General features: G+C 47.1%; 2 protein-coding genes across 2 annotated transcripts; one reads left to right on the top strand and one right to left on the bottom strand.

Annotated features, from left to right (window-relative positions):
- Positions 1-4,821: 4,821 nt before the first annotated feature.
- Positions 4,822-10,591, top strand: micu2 (mitochondrial calcium uptake 2; the record flags this gene model as incomplete). Its single annotated transcript, XM_079214103.1, has 12 exons — positions 4,822-5,019; positions 5,289-5,421; positions 6,046-6,077; positions 6,167-6,242; positions 6,359-6,406; positions 6,759-6,841; positions 7,596-7,649; positions 7,782-7,879; positions 8,738-8,909; positions 8,992-9,100; positions 9,197-9,354; positions 10,115-10,591. The coding sequence occupies 12 exons, from the start codon at positions 4,822-4,824 to the stop codon at positions 10,217-10,219; spliced, it is 1,266 nt and encodes a 421-aa protein (XP_079070229.1). The 3' UTR covers positions 10,220-10,591.
- Positions 10,592-10,641: 50 nt separating this feature from the next.
- LOC306732926 (interferon regulatory factor 2-binding protein 1-like) lies at positions 10,642-16,784 on the bottom strand. Its single transcript, XM_079214102.1, has 2 exons — positions 14,886-16,784; positions 10,642-11,556 (listed from the first exon to the last, which is right to left on the bottom strand). Exon 1 carries the CDS (start codon positions 16,709-16,711, stop codon positions 14,912-14,914), a length of 1,800 nt encoding a protein of 599 aa, XP_079070228.1. The 5' UTR covers positions 16,712-16,784; the 3' UTR covers positions 10,642-11,556; positions 14,886-14,911.
- Positions 16,785-17,540: the final 756 nt, after the last annotated feature.

Raw genomic sequence — 17,540 nt, 5'->3', positions numbered from 1 at the left:
TATCAAAAAAGAGCAAGAAAAAAAAGAAAAAAAAGTTTTTTGAAGCAATATACTTTTTTATTTCTTCTCTTTGTCAAAGAGATACAAGTGGGAAGAGGAAACAAGGAATAATCACAAATGTGAACTCTATGATTTGTCACATCCACGTGAGCTTACTCCAGGCAGTTGTGCACCTTAGACACTTGACACATCTGTATACTAATCATACTGACATTTAATCCAGTCACATGGCTAGCTTTGAATCATGTTAATATAACGGAATGCTGGTGTTACCCACCTGACTTCATTGGTGTCAATGAATACACAGTTCTACAGTCTCTTTTTTTTTTTTTTTACAATTTTCATTATTATTATTGTTTGTCCACGACGATCCATGTAAAAAAAAGAAAAAAAAAGAACTTTCCATCAAATTCTAATCCAAGGTGTGTTCAAAAGTGGCAACGCTCAAAGTAATACTAAGCCTAATGTGACACGATGCCTTTGTATACAGTACATGACAAAAAATCTGAACATTGCATGAAAAAAGTCTACTAGTGCACCTGTTGAACTTGCCTTTATTTTTCTGTTTGTGAAATAGGTCGGGCAGTATTGGAATTGCAATAATTGAATGTGAGTGTGGGGGTGGGGGGCAAATTGTATTTTACTATCACGGTCCACTTCTGAAAATCCAGAGGTAAGTTTGACAAAGTCGGGTTGTCTTCTACACCACAGCGCGCATGAGAAGAAAGGGATGGTTTGTTTTTTTGGACAGGGGTACACCAGATTAGAGACTACTCCTTGATCTGTGACATGACGTAAGACGCCAAATGGCCCCTCTGCTGTTTGTACTGTATTACTGCAATTCATTTCCCACAGAATGTATTGATTTTCAGCTGTGAAATGTTCCGTCGCCGCCGCGTATTGCGGTGCCCCAAAAATTGTAAAAGAAAACAAACAGCCCCCTGAAGCGGTTTGGCTGAGAGTCGAGCCTCTCCGTACCCTGTGTGTTTCATTTGAAGTTCAAACCGATCGGAATCTCTCCATCAAAAGGCAAGTTAAATGTAAAACTGTCATGATTCGAGTCATGAATTGTATATACCTATCTTTGTATGTATACCAATAAATCCTGTGCTCTAATAAAACAATACTCTGAACTGAAATGGGTAAAATTAAAACATTTGTATTAATCCACAAATAAAGAAAAACAACCGTCACTCAAATATATGAATGACATTTAAATCAAGAATATGCAAATTAGGAGCCACTATTGAATAGCATAGTGTATATAAGTACACCAGTACCTAGTTGTGAAACACATTTTACCAGGGAAGAGCAGCAGGACATACTGGAGGTATGCTTGTTGTATTTTTATATGCCTATATTTATTCTTCCGAGATTCAGGAGTTGCCCCAATAACAACGTGTAAAAATATCCGACTGAGTGTGTCTGTGAGAGGTGTGTTACATTCATACATCACAGACCTAGCAGTGCAACTAGCCTGGGCAGTTCAGTACCTGCTGCTCTGGAAAGGCACTAAATAAACTAAGGTATCACAGAGGAGAGAGGGAATTAGTCCGCTTATTGTTTGCCATGCATTAGTTTTTTTTTTTCAGTACAATTAAAATTGTCAGGAAAATGTAGCCATTTTGACACATTGTACTCACATTAATGACAGACGAGTGTGTGTATGTGTAAAGTGTGCAGCAGCTGCGACTTTCCATCGATCAAGCTGCACCTCAAAAGTGTAAAAAAAAATATATAAAGTCTTCCTTTCTACAAGAACACCAAAAGCATATCTCAGTGTTTGAAGTCGCCGAACAAGGGGACGGACGAGCTTTGCTACGGTGTGAATGTTCTCTCCATTGTTTTTTATTCATTGCATAAGTGCCATGTGTTTGCTGAAGCAGTGGGTCAGAAGAGAAAACAGTCGCTTATTCATTGCAATACAGATTTTTGTATCATTGACATCGGAGCTGTAGTATGTTCGTGTGGCTGTAATTGCTCATGGCGGATATTTAGCCTGCATCACCACGTGCGTTGTAAGTGTTTTTGCTTCCCATCACTTTTAATGAACCCCTGCATATTATAAGCCATGACTGAAGAAAAAAACTGAATATGTATATATACATTGTGCAAACTTTGTTTCGTTCGTTGATGGTCTTACAAGCGTACACTTGCTGCTATGACATGAAACAAACCTCCAAACTGATGCCGACTTGGCGTGCAGTTGACGTGGACGCCCGCGCCGGTCACAGACGCGTGCCTATCGGAAACAGTTTGTTCCTCAACATGGGTTTAAGACCCACGCGCCGAGTGGTTCTCCACTCAGTCGCACCTTCTTGAGACCAACAATGGACTTCTACTGCAGCTCCCTCAGTGTCCACGAAAGGAAAAGACACAACGAGGTAGATTAGCGTTGGCTACGATGGGCTCCACGTCCTCCATGCTAAAGCCTTGGTGCTCCAACACACAGTGTAGATGTGTAAACACACTTAACTGATAAATAAAATGAGGAAAATGTCTTTTTTTTTAAAGAGGGTGTGTGTGTTCACATAAGTCCCCCCTGGAGTTAGAGCTGAACTAGCCCTCATGCCGACACCACTGCAGGGGACATCAACTGAAGAGTTGGTATTTCCCCAAACTCGTGTCCATGTCCAGAGGTTATCTAAACGCTTCAGAGCCGCCCCACTTGCTTCTGTATATGCAGTGACTGGCACAACGCAAACATTTTTTTAATGCTGTATTTACGGCTTTCTTACAGCGGCCGATGTAAAAATGCCTAATCTCATCCGAGCTACGTACGTGCCGTTTGAAATAAAAATGTGGAGCGGGCGCGTTAATAATTTATCTGAGTAAGAAAACCATAAAGGTTCGTGCTGCTTTTTGTTTTTGCACTAAAGCAAAGCCGCCGATGTACGGTGTAAGACAGCGGTGGCGATGCGGGGGTCTGTTCTCTGATAAAACATACACACACAAACACGGTATTGCACAAACTGCACAACTTGATGTGTGTTTTCAGATTGTACATTTGAATCATATGTGTGTGTATATTGAAATTGAGTAACATCTGCCAATATCTGTCTGTGGAAATATGGTATTGTCTCATAAAATCTGTTCATCCCTTAATTTTGCCATTGTCTTTTGTCCCCCTTGTAGGTTAGCCTGTCCCGTGACGGACACTTTAGTGTCACAGTTATTCTAAGAGGAATCTCAAGGGGCCTCGTGAACTGTTGGGATTTAAGTGTCTGATTGATCAAAATTGCAATATACATTATATTAATCACTGCTAAATGGTTTTTGACCAAGATAAATGTTGATACATCCTGCCAGTGTATTCTGGCATTTTTGGTAATACTGTAAGCCATACCAAATGGGGTGCTCCAACTATGACACAATTAGACCAAATACTACCTCATGCAGACCTCCACAGATGCCTGAAAATGCCTTTACTTTGAAATGGGACAGAAGTTGCATCTCTCTGTGAAACTTGGTTTAAGATGACGGATTGCTCTGAGGCCGATACACACGGTCAAAGTAGTCCTTTTTTCCAAAACTGATGAAATGATCTACTGTGTCACACTGCGAAGAAATGTTCAGGCTGTGAGGACGACGTCTAGACTACATCCAACTGCCCGTCTCAAAAGTCAGCCACGCATTGAAGTAGTAGCTTCAACGACTTGTCAATCACAGTAGCCCCGCCCTAAAGCATACCCTTTTTTTTGGTCTGTTTGACTCAAAATGAACCATAATTTACTAAATGAACATCATGCTGTATTGAAGAATACTTGAAACTAGAGATTGAGACATAAACTCATGTTTACAATGTTTACTGAGGGAATAAATCAAGAGAGAAGTAGAGTAATCTTCTCATAGACTTCTATACAACCAGAGGAGTGCCCCCCTGGTGGACAGTAGAGATAATGCAAGTTTTAAGACACTTCCTCATTGGCTTTACTCCGCAGAACCGGAGGTTGGTCCATCCTGGTGTCGCCTGTGTGACCTTTCTTTGGATTTGCACTTGTTTTGACGTTTCATCGTCCACAGCCATCCCTCTTCGTTTGTTCGGCCATATAACCGTTTACCTGCAATGCTAGCAGAGACCAGATAAAATCTTGCAGCACGTTATGTACAGTAAGTAAATTGAAGAGGTCTGTTGCGCTTGCTCTGCTGGCGGGTGATGGAAAACACGTTACGACCAGTGTGTTACAGCTTGCTATCAAAGGGTCAAGACGGGTTCTCTGCGCTCACCTCAAATCTTTCTCAGTTTAACACCTGGACGTCTAACAGCAGCATTTATGACATCATAAGCCAATCGTGGACCAATAAGCCACTTATGTGATGCCTCCAGGTTACAAATGAGGAAAAATGAGAAAAGACTTTCCAGTGAAGTCTTCTGTCCAGAAGTTCAGCTTTTGAAATGAAAATGATCTGCATTTTCATAGATTCAGGATTTGTCAACGAGGGAGGAATAGATAGCACTTGAACTTTTCTATGGGAAAACTATATAAAACACCAATTTATATTCAAAGCTGAGTATTTGTATATAACTTAGAACATGTCTCAGGGGATCTTTTAATATGTGATCACTGAAATAAGTCCTGTCTTTTAGATTTTGAAAAAGGTTGCTTAGTTTTCGTGTCCATCGATTTGTCAGGATGTAGTAATGTTAATTATGTATTATTGTTATTCTCTAAATTCCTTTATTCATTAAAAAGTACATGTATGGTATTCCTGGACCTGCGGGCGTCACGTGACTAGGAGTGCGGCTCTGCCCACGTACAGTACGCAGCTACGGAAGCCTCGGGAGATCACGCAGCCAGCTATCGAGCAAGTTCCTGTAAAATGGCCAGCTGGGGAAGGGTCGCCGCCGTCTTGAGGAACGTTTTGAGGAGCCCTCGGTCCCTGAAAGGTTTAGCACTGCGCCGGGCCGTGGGACCCGGCATCCTCGGGTCCCTTATCGGAACCGGGGCTCTCTGTTATTACCAGTATCGTGCGAACAACAGGACTCTGCCCTTCGCCGTTCACGCGGAGGTTCCAAAAGTGAGTAAAGAACTCAACATGGCGAATAAAAGTTTCTACGGTCGAAACTGAAGCACGCTGACACACGTGACAACTGTTCGTTTCACACTTCTGAGGGTTTAAAACGTCGAGTAAAATGCTGATAAGTCGAAATAAGAGCGAGCACTCATTAATATTTACAGAAAGAGCGTCAGGTACTTCAGTAACCACGCCCCTCCCCTCCCTGTTGTCAGGCCAACACTGCGTCCTCATGTCGGGTCTTGTTTATTTCACTCGCTGTGCCGTTTCAGGTCTCTGCTGCAAACCCATATCCATCCGCCAGAAAGGTCCGCTTCAACCAGTTCGCCTCGGTGGTCTACGACCAGGAGCCCTACATGACCCCGAGGGACTTCCTGTTCTCGGTGATGCTGGAGAACGTAGACCGTAAGGCCGCACTGCTCCTGTCTCCATCTACTGCCAGTGACCCCTAACTTAGACCCTAAAATGGTTATTTCCAGGCCTAGAAAAGTCCTTGAAAAAAATAAAAATCCCAAAAGTTTTGGAAAAGTCATGGAAATGTGTTTATAAGTATGTGTTCATGTCGTTCATTTACGCTGAGTTTTAAATAATTAATCTGCTTTTAAAAGAAAGACGTGCAAAATATAAACAGGCAGACGCTCTATCTATAAATGTTTATTCTTTTAATCAAACTAGTGTCTCATTCATTTGTGTCATGAGGTATACTGGCTTTGGAATTCTCATTGTTAGTTTAAATACTAAATTTTCTCACTTTTTCATGTTTACACCGAGATTTCACAAAATGTTTGGTTATGGAAATTTGGTTTAAAGTCATGGAAATCCATTGGTCAACATGTGTATGAACCCTGGATACAGCTGACCTCTAACTTAGACCCTTTGTGTTGCATCATTTCCAGTGATGTGATTGCAATCAGATATTGAGATCCATCCCTGACATTCAGATGTATAAACCAAGATACATGGGGGAAAAAACTAAATTGTTGTTGTATTCTTCTTAACAAATCTTCCCTTCTCCTCCTCCTCATGCAGGAAAGCTGCAGAAGAGAAACCTAACAGCAAAAGTATGCCTCCACCGTCACGTTGTGTAAATGAGTTTCAAACGGCCCATGGAGAGCACAGTGTGACAGTGTTCTTCTTGGCGTCTTTGCAGGACCTTAACGGCATGCTGTGCGCGGCCTCTAAAGCCCCGGCCGGCAACGAGCTGTTCAGGTCCATCGGAGACAACGGTGAGTCTTCTGTCTGTCCGCGGCCAACACGTGGGGCGATTGTTTTCAGAAGCCAATCAATAGATGTGTTGGCGATCGTATTCCGTGAGTAAAACTCAGCGCTCATTCCTTTGCAGGTTTGATATCCTACACGGAGTATCTGTTCCTGCTGACCATCCTGACCAGTGAGTAGAATCCCAGACCCGCCCTCACCTCTCAGGGATGTTGTGCTAAATGGATGCACGTGCATTTTCTTCTCTTCTGCAAGAATGCTGCTCCGCTTCCCTCCCTCTCCCTCTGTTGGTGTTCCAACTTTTTGCACACCTGCACATGTCAGCGGAGCAGCTGTTTGACCTGATTTCTGTTTTAATGCTGTTTTCCAGGCTGTCGCAGCACAAATGCAGCTTTGCCCTACTGACCGAGTGGGTTGACTAATGTGACTGTGTGTGTGTGTGTGTGTGTGTGTGTGTGTGTGGTAAATATACAGGTATAGTTTTATCTATAACTGACTGTATAACGATAACATTACTGTTGCAGAGCCACGCACAGGATTTCACATAGCTTTCAAAATGCTCGACATTGACGGCAACGAGCAAGTGGACCAAAAGGAATTTCTCAAGGTAAGACCCCAGACATGTCTCCGGATTTAGTTTTTCTTTTGTTATTGGCGAGATGTGAGCAGTGTACTTCCGTAAAACACACATTTGTTTCACATAGAAGCGCTGTAATCATGGGAGGACACGTTGCACAGAGAGGATTGTCATTCTGTTCTGTGTGTGTGTGTGTGCATTCAAATTTCAAAATATTTTGCCACCTTTTTAATGCTGCCTCAAGCACTGATGCCAGGGCGGGTGTAAGTATGGACCATGGCGCCGCGTGAAGGTGAGGGAGAGCCGGTTTCCACCCGGTCGTGTGTTTGCATTCCTTCAGCCTGAGTCAGCACCGCAGTTTAGTCCATTTATTTAGAGCCACTTGATATGTTTGTGTCGGCTCCAACCAGACCGGTTCTCTTTCTGCCGAGTCCAGACCGGGACCGGGCCAGCAGGCTGCATGTCGGCACGCTATGCACCTTGAGTCGTATTCTCATATCGTGAACAAGCCCAAAGCCTTGAGTAAGAGAGAAGAGGTGCACGGCCTGCCCTCTGTGTCTGTGTGTGTGTTACGTAGACGTAGGATTTATATAGATATATGTATAATAAATATATATATATATATAATCAGTAAAATACTCCTATTTGTTCATTTCTTATGGCAGTTCAGTGACGAAGGATCTATGTTCACATTGAGCCATTTAATAAAATCCATTGCAGAAGTTAATTCTCAATTTCTCTGGTTGAACATTAACAATGTTTTTGTTTTTTTCTTCTTCTGAAGCTGAAGAAAATCATTGGGAAAAGTATGAGGCGGGTCCCCAAGGACAGCACAGAGGTGGGTTATTCACCTCCCCTTCAGAGGGAAGCCGAGCTTGATTTGAGTCATTTTTTAGCATCGCTAATAGCATTGCCAGTTGTCATAGTAACAAAGCGTGGGTGTGGTTGTACATTCCCCGGATGTTTACAGAAACCGGCGGAGGACGGGGAAAGCGCCAACACCACTCTGCAGGCCTACTTCTTCGGCAAGAGAGGAGAAAACAAGTTGCAGTATCAGGAGTTCCGCAGGTGAGGAAATGTAACACACACACACACACACACACACACACACACACACACACACACACACACACACACACCTGCTACTGTCGGTGATCACATGGTGTGTTCAAGTCTACATTTGAGATGTTACGGTCAGCTCTGTGGCCAGAATCCTGCAAAAATGTGTGGAATATTTGATTCTTTATTTCCAAAATAGTGATCGTACTGTCCACTTTTGTAGGGAGGAGTATTACAGACCTTGGGACAAATCGGAGAACATATTTTCCATAATTTAAATTGAAGTTAAGATAAATCTGAGCAACGGTTTGATCTGATGATGAAATCAATGAACATTTTACGTTCAACCTTTTGGTTGTAAATATGTTCAGCACCAAACCCTGTTCAGTCTGGGTTGAACTACCACGTGTATTACAATATTTTCCAATCGCTTTAGCTCAATACCACCAGGTTTCAGTGCTATGTGGCCTCTCGACGCCTCATTCTGTCCTCTCATGCAAGGTGCAGAACACCGAGTCCCATGTTCAGACTACAGGCCTCACATCAGCAGCAGAGAGCAGCGTCACAACGTGGCCATCGCTGTGACACAGTAGTGTGAAAATGTTGCACGCTTTCCATCATCACTGTGTCTTACGGTGTTTTAGGTGGTTAAACTTACGAGAGACTGAAATATCCACGCTTTGGTTTCTTAAATGAGAGCAAAATGTGCGATCAACACAGAACCGAAGCGGTAAACCGATGCAGAAAAGAAGTCAGTCGAGACCTCTGATAGACGTCATTGTGAAGAATGAAACGGACGTCTTAGCTACAGCCTCTTCTGTGAGCAGGACTCCTGGGTCCTCAGGCGTCACGTTCTCTGTTCCTCAGGTTCATGGAGGACCTGCAGGCCGAAGTCCAGGAGATGGAGTTCATGCAGTTCTCCAGAGGTATGGACACCATGCGGAGAGAGGACTTTGCGGAGTGGCTGCTCCACTACACCAACGAGGAAGACAACGAAGTCTACTGGCAAAACATCAGGAGGAGGATCCCCGCCGGCCAGGTGAGAGGACCTCTCCTTCGTAAATGCTGTGAAAAGGTCCTTCAGTGTAGCACACAAGTGAAGTGGACCTCTTGCCTTGCAGAGTATCACATTTGATGAGTTCAAAGCCTTCTGCCTCTTCGCCAACAACCTGGAGGATTTTGCCTTTTCCGTGAAACTGGTGACCGGAGCCAACCGTCCCGTTGGAATGGGTGAGTCCTCTCTGTCGAGCAGATCGTGGCCCGTTTGCTCTGCACACTGAATATGCAGCCGGTGACGCCATTGTTTCCCTTCCCTTCTCGCCGCAGCCCAGTTCAAGCGAGCCGTGAGGATCGCCACGGGCCACGACCTGTCCGAGAGCGTGCTGGACACGGTGTTCAAACTGTTCGACATGGACGGAGACAACTGCCTGAGCCACAAGGAGTTCATGGGCGTGATGAAAGACCGAGTGCTGCGAGGTCTGAAGGTGGGTCCCCTCGTTGTTTATTCATCAGCGCACATACGGCCTTCTGAAAGGAATAGGTGGGACACTTGCGGAGAGTTAAGACGTTCAGATGCTCTCACGTCCGTATGGAGCTACAGCCGGAAGCTGGTTACCGTAGCTTAGCATAAAGAAGGGAAGCGACTCAACTGCCTCGGTCCAAAGGTCCGCCCACCAGCCCCTCTAAGGCCCTCTAACTAATTCATCTGCAACTATGCAGAAAATGATTTTCATATTTCCCAGAATTGCTGAATTATTCTGCTAACAAGTTATTAACAGGGTTCTTACGGTCATGGAATTTTAAAATGGTTATTTCCAGGCCTGGAAAAGTCCCACAAGTTTTGGAAAAGTCATGGAAAAGTGTTATATTCATGTGTTCATGTCGTTCATTTATGCCGAGTTTGAAATAATGAATATGCTTTTAAAAGAAAGACGCTCAAAATATAAGCAGACATACACTCTCATTCTCATTTTTAGTTTAAATACTACATTTTCTCCCCTTTTCATGTTTCACAAAATGTTTGGTCATGGAAATCCATCAAAATGTGTATGAACCCTGTATTTAAGTAAGTGATCAAATTGAATGCTGATGAAATTCAGAAGGGGGAGAAAAAATACTCTCCACACTTATAAGATTGACGCTTTTAGCATGGCAAACTATTTGCTAAATGAATCAGTAGATGTTCCTGTGTTGCATTTTGAATAATGGGTCTGTCTGATGGGATAACCCCCGCCTCGCCCTCAGGTGCGGCATCAGAGCGGCTTCCCTGGCTACTGGCGGTGTGTGAAGCGGGAGACCATGAAGGCGGCTCAGGAGGCCCTGGGCGCCGACACCGGGTGCCCCTTCTGAACCTTCTGTCAAGAAACAAAGGATTTACGCCACTATCTTGTGTACAAAACGATATGTTTACAGATCAACTATCTATTGTCTGATGTTCGCTGAAGAACGGGTTCTAGTTGTGTTTACAAAACATTAGTTTTTATCGTTTGGTGCGTGTGCTTAATTCAAGTCGTGCATTTTCTGTTCAGAATGTCTGATCGCTTTATAATGACGTTTGCATTCTACACACTCCCACGGTGTTCTGGAACATTCACTTCCTTTTAATTCAGTGGCCATTAATGCATTTTCAATGGCTCCTTTTTCTGGTGTGGGTTTTTCACGATTTTTTTTGTGTCAACAATATTTATCAAATAAAGTTTCTTAAAAAAAAAAAAAAAAAAAGACGTCTCAACACTGCACTTGTGAGGCTGAAAGAATAAAGTGTCCGTGACTCGTAACTATTTTGTAATTTATTGTAGAATTGACCCGTTCGGGTCACATGAGTATGTGGGTTAACCATTGAAGATTGTGGTGCTAATTATCTTACCATACATACAATAAAAAAAAGAAGTAAATAGACAAAAGACAAGCTTACCTCTGTGATAGATGAACAAATTAGTGACTGACGCCGAGGTCATCAGTGAGTACAGCATACACGGCTACAATACAATAAAATTACATTGAGCATGAAGCCATCTTTGGTCTTCTTATCACTATAAACAAATACATAGAAATTTGTATTGTATCAAAAATAGAAATTACATAGCCATATTGAAAGTAAATTCACATTTTTGACATACAATAAGAGGAGAATACCTAAGAGACATATTGTGGGATTACATTTTTTTTTTTTTTTTTCTTCAATCCTTGGCTTTTTAAGGACCAATTGGTTTTGCCACATTTTGAACATTCATTTGTTATGTTTTTTTTAAAAAGAATTGCTCGATTCTGTCAAATGTCGCCGTCCTCCGTCTGCACGGGGACAACACGTAGAACCGAAACAAAAAAGGACCAAAACGGATTGTCGTTTCTAAAACAAGCGTGTGCTTTCTATCCTGGGCTTTGACGACGAGGCCTCCGCTGCTCTGGAACAAAGAGGGGAAGAGATTTGGTTCAGGACTCCACCTTCGGCTGGGACGCGAGCAGCTCGGCCTTCGCAGGGGAGCCGAGGACCCTCCCGCCTCCTCCCCCCCGACAGATGGACGCGTCCCTCTTCTTTAGATAGCGGTGTGTGTGTGTGTGTGTGTGTGTAGCTGTTCTCCTGGGGTTCAGAGTCATTCTGTTCTTAGAGGCACACATGATGAACTGCAGCCGAAGTGGACCTCTGCTCGAGATAATAGGGAAGTGCTTTCAAAGTGTTTGATCCACTGGGGGGAGAGAAGAAGAAACATGGGTCAGCAAAACTAGCTAAACTACAATCCACTCATAATAAAGTTCATTTTAGCAAAGAAATTAACTCATCTGGGGTCCAGGTCACAGTAATTGATCACTTATACTACTAGAAAATGTTGCAGCACGAGTACAAAAGTGGGATATAAAAAAAAGGTGAATACATTCCTAAAAAGTCTTGCCCTTAACAGTCGGTGAACCCTGAAAGCCCCAGGTGTAATATTAGAGACGGCGGTTAGCCGAGGACACCGGGCCGCCAGAGACATCAGCTGAGAGGCGATGACGACGTTGTGTTTACGTCACAGCGTCTACAGAGCATCTTGTGAATTCCTGTGAGTCTTGTGAGTCTACTATTGAGATCTCCGTTGGCACCACGGCAGACGCACCTTTCTTCTACGTCTTCGCAACGGGCCGATCATGCGCAAAACCCAGCGCAGTCTGAATTATTTGGGCGATTACACGCCGAATAAACATTCTTCTGAGCTACAGTGTGACCGCGCTCCTTCCTTCACCTTCGTGCAGTCTGGAAGAACATCGTGAGGGACGTGAGGAAGGACACATCAGCCACAGAGTTCTACTCTGTCTTTGTAAGCCAAGCTGAATAAAAATAATAATAATAATAATAATAATAATAATAATAATCATAAACAGTACCACGGTTGGTAACACTGATAGTTTTTTTTTCTTCATTTGCAATAATCTTTTTTGCAGCTATTATTTTTTACACATTTCCTATCGGGGACTCAAGTTGGTTTTGATTAATTTAATCTGTTTTGGTTGTCATATTTAAAATACACATACTTTAAAGAAATAGTTAATTAGTACCCAGCACCAGACCCAGCTCTAGAACACCTCTGTCCTCAGTCTCCTGTCACCTACCCGTCTGTCTGCCGTCACCTACCCGTCTGTCTCCTGTCACCTACCCGTCTGTCTCCTGTCACCTACCCGTCTGTCTCCTGTCACCTACCCGTCTGTCTGTCTGTCTGTCCTCAGTCTCCTGTCACCTACCCGTCTGTCTGTCTGTCCTCAGTCTCCTGTCACCTACCCGTCTGTCTGTCTGTCCTCAGTCTCCTGTCACCTACCCGTCTGTCTGTCTGTCCTCAGTCTCCTGTCACCTACCCGTCTGTCTCCTGTCACCTACCCGTCTGTCTGTCTGTCTGTCCTCAGTCTCCTGTCACCTACCCGTCTGTCTCCTGTCACCTACCCGTCTGTCTGTCTGTCCTCAGTCTCCTGTCACCTACCCGTCTGTCTGTCTGTCTGTCCTCAGTCTCCTGTCACCTACCCGTCTGTCTGTCTGTCCTCAGTCTCCTGTCACCTACCCGTCTGTCTCCTGTCACCTACCCGTCTGTCTGTCTGTCTGTCCTCAGTCTCCTGTCACCTACCCGTCTGTCTGTTGTCACCTACCCGTCTGTCTGCTGTCACCTACCCACCCGTCTGTCTGTCTGTCTGTCTGCCGTCACCTACCCGTCTGTCTGTTGTCACCTACCCGTCTGTCTGCTGTCACCTACCCACCCGTCTGTCTGTCTGTCTGTCTGCCGTCACCTACCCGTCTGTCTGTTGTCACCTACCCGTCTGTCTGCTGTCACCTACCCACCCGTCTGTCTGTCTGTCTGTCTGCCGTCACCTACCCGTCTGTCTGTTGTCACCTACCCGTCTGTCTGCTGTCACCTACCCACCCGTCTGTCTGTCTGTCTGTCTGCCGTCACCTACCCGTCTGTCTGTTGTCACCTACCCGTCTGTCTGTTGTCACCTACCCGTCTGTCTGCTGTCACCTACCCACCCGTCTGTCTGTCTGTCTGTCTGCCGTCACCTACCCGTCTGTCTGTTGTCACCTACCCGTCTGTCTGTTGTCACCTACCCGTCTGTCTGCTGTCACCTACCCACCCGTCTGTCACCTACCCACCCGTCTGTCACCTACCCACCCGTCTGTCTGTCACCTACCCACTTGTCTGTCTGTCACCTACCCCTCTTTCTGTCTGTCACCTACCCGTCTGTCTGTCTGTCTGTCTGCCGTCACCTACCCGTCTGTCTGCTGTCACCTACCCGTCTGTCTGTCTGTCACCTACCCCTCTGTCTGTCTGTCACCTACCCCTCTGTCTGTCTGTCTGTCACCTACCCCTCTGTCTGTCTGTCTGTCACCTACCCGTCTGTCTGTCTGTCTGTCTGTCTGTCTGTCACCTACCCCTCTGTCTGTCTGTCACCTACCCGTCTGTCTGTCTGTCTGCCTGCCGTCACCTACCCGTCTGTCTGTCTGTCTGCCGTCACCTACCCGTCTGTCTGTCTGTCTGCCGTCACCTACCCGTCTGTCTGTCTGTCTGCCGTCACCTACCCGTCTGTCTGTCTGTCTGCCGTCACCTACCTGTCTGTCTGCCGTCACCTACCTGTCTGTCTGTCTGTCTGTCTCCTGTCGTCTGTCTGTCTGTCTCCTGTCGTCTGTCTGTCTGTCTGTCTCCTGTCACCTACCCGTCTGTCTGTCTGTCTCCTGTCACCTACCCGTCTGTCTGTCTGTCTGTCTCCTGTCGTCTGTCTGTCTGTCTCCTGTCGTCTGTCTGTCTGTCTGTCTCCTGTCACCTACCCGTCTGTCTGTCTCCTGTCGTCTGTCTGTCTGTCTCCTGTCACCTACCCGTCTGTCTGTCTCCTGTCACCTACCCGTCTGTCTGTCTGTCTGCCGTCACCTACCTGCATGTCGGTCTGCTGTCACCTACCAATCTACTGTCACCTACCCGTCTGTCTGCTGTCACCCGACTGTCTGTCCTCAGTCAGTCTGTCTGCTGTCACCCGTCTGTCTGTCTGTCTTGTAATTGCCAGTGGACCCTCATCTCCCTGCATGCATCTCTTTTGTTTTGCAGCCTCAGATGGATTTATATATTTTAAGCGTCTAAAACGCAGCATCATCTCTAGTCCATGTTTCTATTGGACAGAACTATCCCTCATGTATTTGCACGTGTTGCTTTATGAGCCTCTGTGTTGCACATCTTAAGTGTCCTGAATGATGTTTCTACTCATATTAATATTCTCTCTTTTATTGTTTCTGCATGCTTTGTAAAGGGTAAATGATGCGTAACTTTGTAATTTCAAACTGATAGTTTTTTTAGGGTGACTTTGCAACATCTGTCCAGGGACCACAGATGGAAAAACAGCCTCTGGCGCATTTACAGGAACGTTTTATTAATGTCCGCCGTGTCCCTACCTAATAAAAATAATGTTCTGTTAAAGCCGGCGTCCGTCCCCCTCAGGACAGCTGCGTCCCTCGTGTCGGCTGATCTAAGACAGACGCAGAAGCGGCGCGTGTTTCTCATCGTCTTACCAATTCACCACGCCAAGATGGAGACGTCAAGGGTCGCTCTCCTTCTTCACCGTCACGTCTCCGTCTCCGGCCAGGATGGTCGAGATCTCTCCCTGCATGAAGGCCCAGGGCACGGAGGACCCGGCCAGCGGACAGCGCTCCCCGCTGGGACAGTACACCTCCCCGCCTTGACCCTGGCTGCGGATGAACCCCCGGGTGCAGGGGAAGCAGAACTTGTGGTGCGGGACGGAGGGACACTGGACAAAGTGGGTGTCCTCCAGGCGCTCTCGGCAGAGGGTGCAGCAGAGCAGGGTGCCCTGGGCGCCGCTCGTGGACTCCCCGGTGCCGGCGGCGTTTCCGCTCTGTCCCGCCGCGCTCAGGCCCTGCCCCAAGGCCGCCTGGGACACCGAGGTGGAGGCGGTGGAGGGGCTGCCGCTGGTGGGGCGCCCGGCCGAGGAGGAGTGCGCCGTGGACATGCCGGCGCCGTCCCTGGCCATCTGGCTGGAGCTCAGGCTGTCCGCGACGCCCATCAGCGCCGAGATGGGCGAGGGCTGGCTGTGCAGGCGGGGCGGCCCTTCTTGCGGGACGGCCATGCCGGGGAGCGGCTCCATGCCGGAGTAGGCGCCCCGGGGCCAGGGCTCTCTCGCCGGGTGATCGGGCCTCCCTTCGCTCTCCCCGTTCTCGGAGCCCGGGGAGGCCTTGCGGCGGCGAGGGGCGCCCTTCGCCGGTGCGGAGCGTCCAGCGGTCGGCATGGGCAACCCCGCATCCAGCTGGGGCAGGACCTCTTGGATGGGCGGCTCCTTGAACATGCGCACGCCGTCGTTCAGCAGCTCCGACAGCCCGCGCCAGTCTCCCGTGCCCGGCCGCTTCTCGTACTCCACGTAGCGCAGCCCAGAGTTCACCGCTTTGCCCGCGTCTTTCGCCGAGTCGCGGAACATCTGCCTGACCAGGTCCGGGACGCCCGAGAAGATCATCCCGGAGCCGGCGGGGTACTCCACGAACACCTTCAGCTCGAACTCCGGCGACGTGCTGGTGTCGAAGGCCAGGACGCGGCCCGTCAGGTTGTGGTCCTTCCTGAAGCGCACGTTGAAGGGGACGCAGCTGCTCAGCGCCACGAGCACGTCCCGCACCGCTTTGGGGCGGTTGGGCCAGCCCTCGACCCGGCAGCGAGCCACCTCGTTCAGCTCCGCCATCACTTCATTGTTCCGCCACAACGCGGGATCTATACCCACCAGAGCAGAGGTGCTAGCACCCACGCCGAGGGACACCACCTGCCTCCTGCCGGAGTCGCCCATTACGGGGCCGGCCGAGACGGTGATCGCCGTGGCCCCCGATCTGGAGCCCGACATGGGTGCTAGAAGCCCGTGAGGGGCCGCTACCAACCCCTGAGTCATCAAGGCATGGGATATGGCACCATGGAGGCTAGGAACTGCCCCAACGATAGCCCGGCGTGTGTTTGGGCTCTGTCTGCTGCCCTCTGACAGGGCCACGTCTTCGGCCCTGTGCAGCCCGTTGGGGAGGCGAGATGACACCCCGTACTCACCCCTCCCCCTCTCCCTCTCCCTCTCCATACGCTCCCCGTGCTGCCGCCCTGCTTCCAGGGGCCCGGCCGAGCTGGGTTTGCCCTGCTGCTGAGGACCCGGGGACCGGCCGTCCAAAACCCCGTGCGTGCTCTTCAGCTGCCTGGCAGTCTCGATGAGGAGCTCTATCCTGTCCGCGCCGTCGTAGTTGACGCATCCCCGGCACACGGCCTCGCTGAACTCCCACAGCATGGCCCAGGGCATCTTGGGCAGATCGCAGAGGTAGCACCACTGCCGTCTGGAGGAAGGCTGCGAGGCGGAGGACATGTTGTTTACAGGCCCTCGACCAAAAAACTTTCTTCGGGGGAGGCCTACACGTTACGGTTCTGCGTTTTGTCAACAGCGCTTCTATTCTCAGACGTGGCGTCACGCGCCGCGCATGTTACGATGGAAACGGAAGCGAGGGAACGAGCTCAACACGCGACCGTTGACGACGACATTTAAAAGTTGGCGGACGTCTTCTTTCTCGATTTTTGTTCGTGTCGGTCTGTGTGGAAGGAAGTAAAATGTTATAAGACACCGGAAACACCTACGAGGCCGAGGGCATCATGGGAGTTGTAGTTTTCTTTTGCTTCCACCGCTTTCTTCTCTCCAGTATTATGAACGCTACAACATAACGAGTCAAAGGAAAGTAAAGGGGGCGATTAACCGAGACACGAGTTGTTTTACATCCATTATTATGAGAACATAACTACTGAAATGTGGCACTTCAAAATGAACTACAATGTTAACGTAAGCTAACGTGACCTGCATCAAGTCAGAATCAGGGTTCATACACATTTTGACCAATGGATTTCCATGACTTTTAATCACATTTCCATGACCAAACATTTTGTGAAATCTCGGTGTACAAATGAATGAGAGACAATTGTTGAGGGTTACAAGTGTGAATGAAATGTATGTATATAGAAGATGTATATATATATATATATATATATATATATATATATATATATATATATATACATATACATATATATATATATATATATATATATATATATATATATATATCCTATCCTAAATTATTATCAATTAAGTCAGATAATTAACTCGAAATAAAGAAAAAAATATATATGTATATGTATATATATAT

The sequence above is a fragment of the Taurulus bubalis genome (genome assembly GCF_910589615.1).
Source record: "Taurulus bubalis genome assembly, chromosome: 2".
Lineage (NCBI taxonomy): Eukaryota > Metazoa > Chordata > Actinopteri > Perciformes > Cottidae > Taurulus > Taurulus bubalis.
This window is presented reverse-complemented; position numbering and strand designations above follow the sequence as displayed.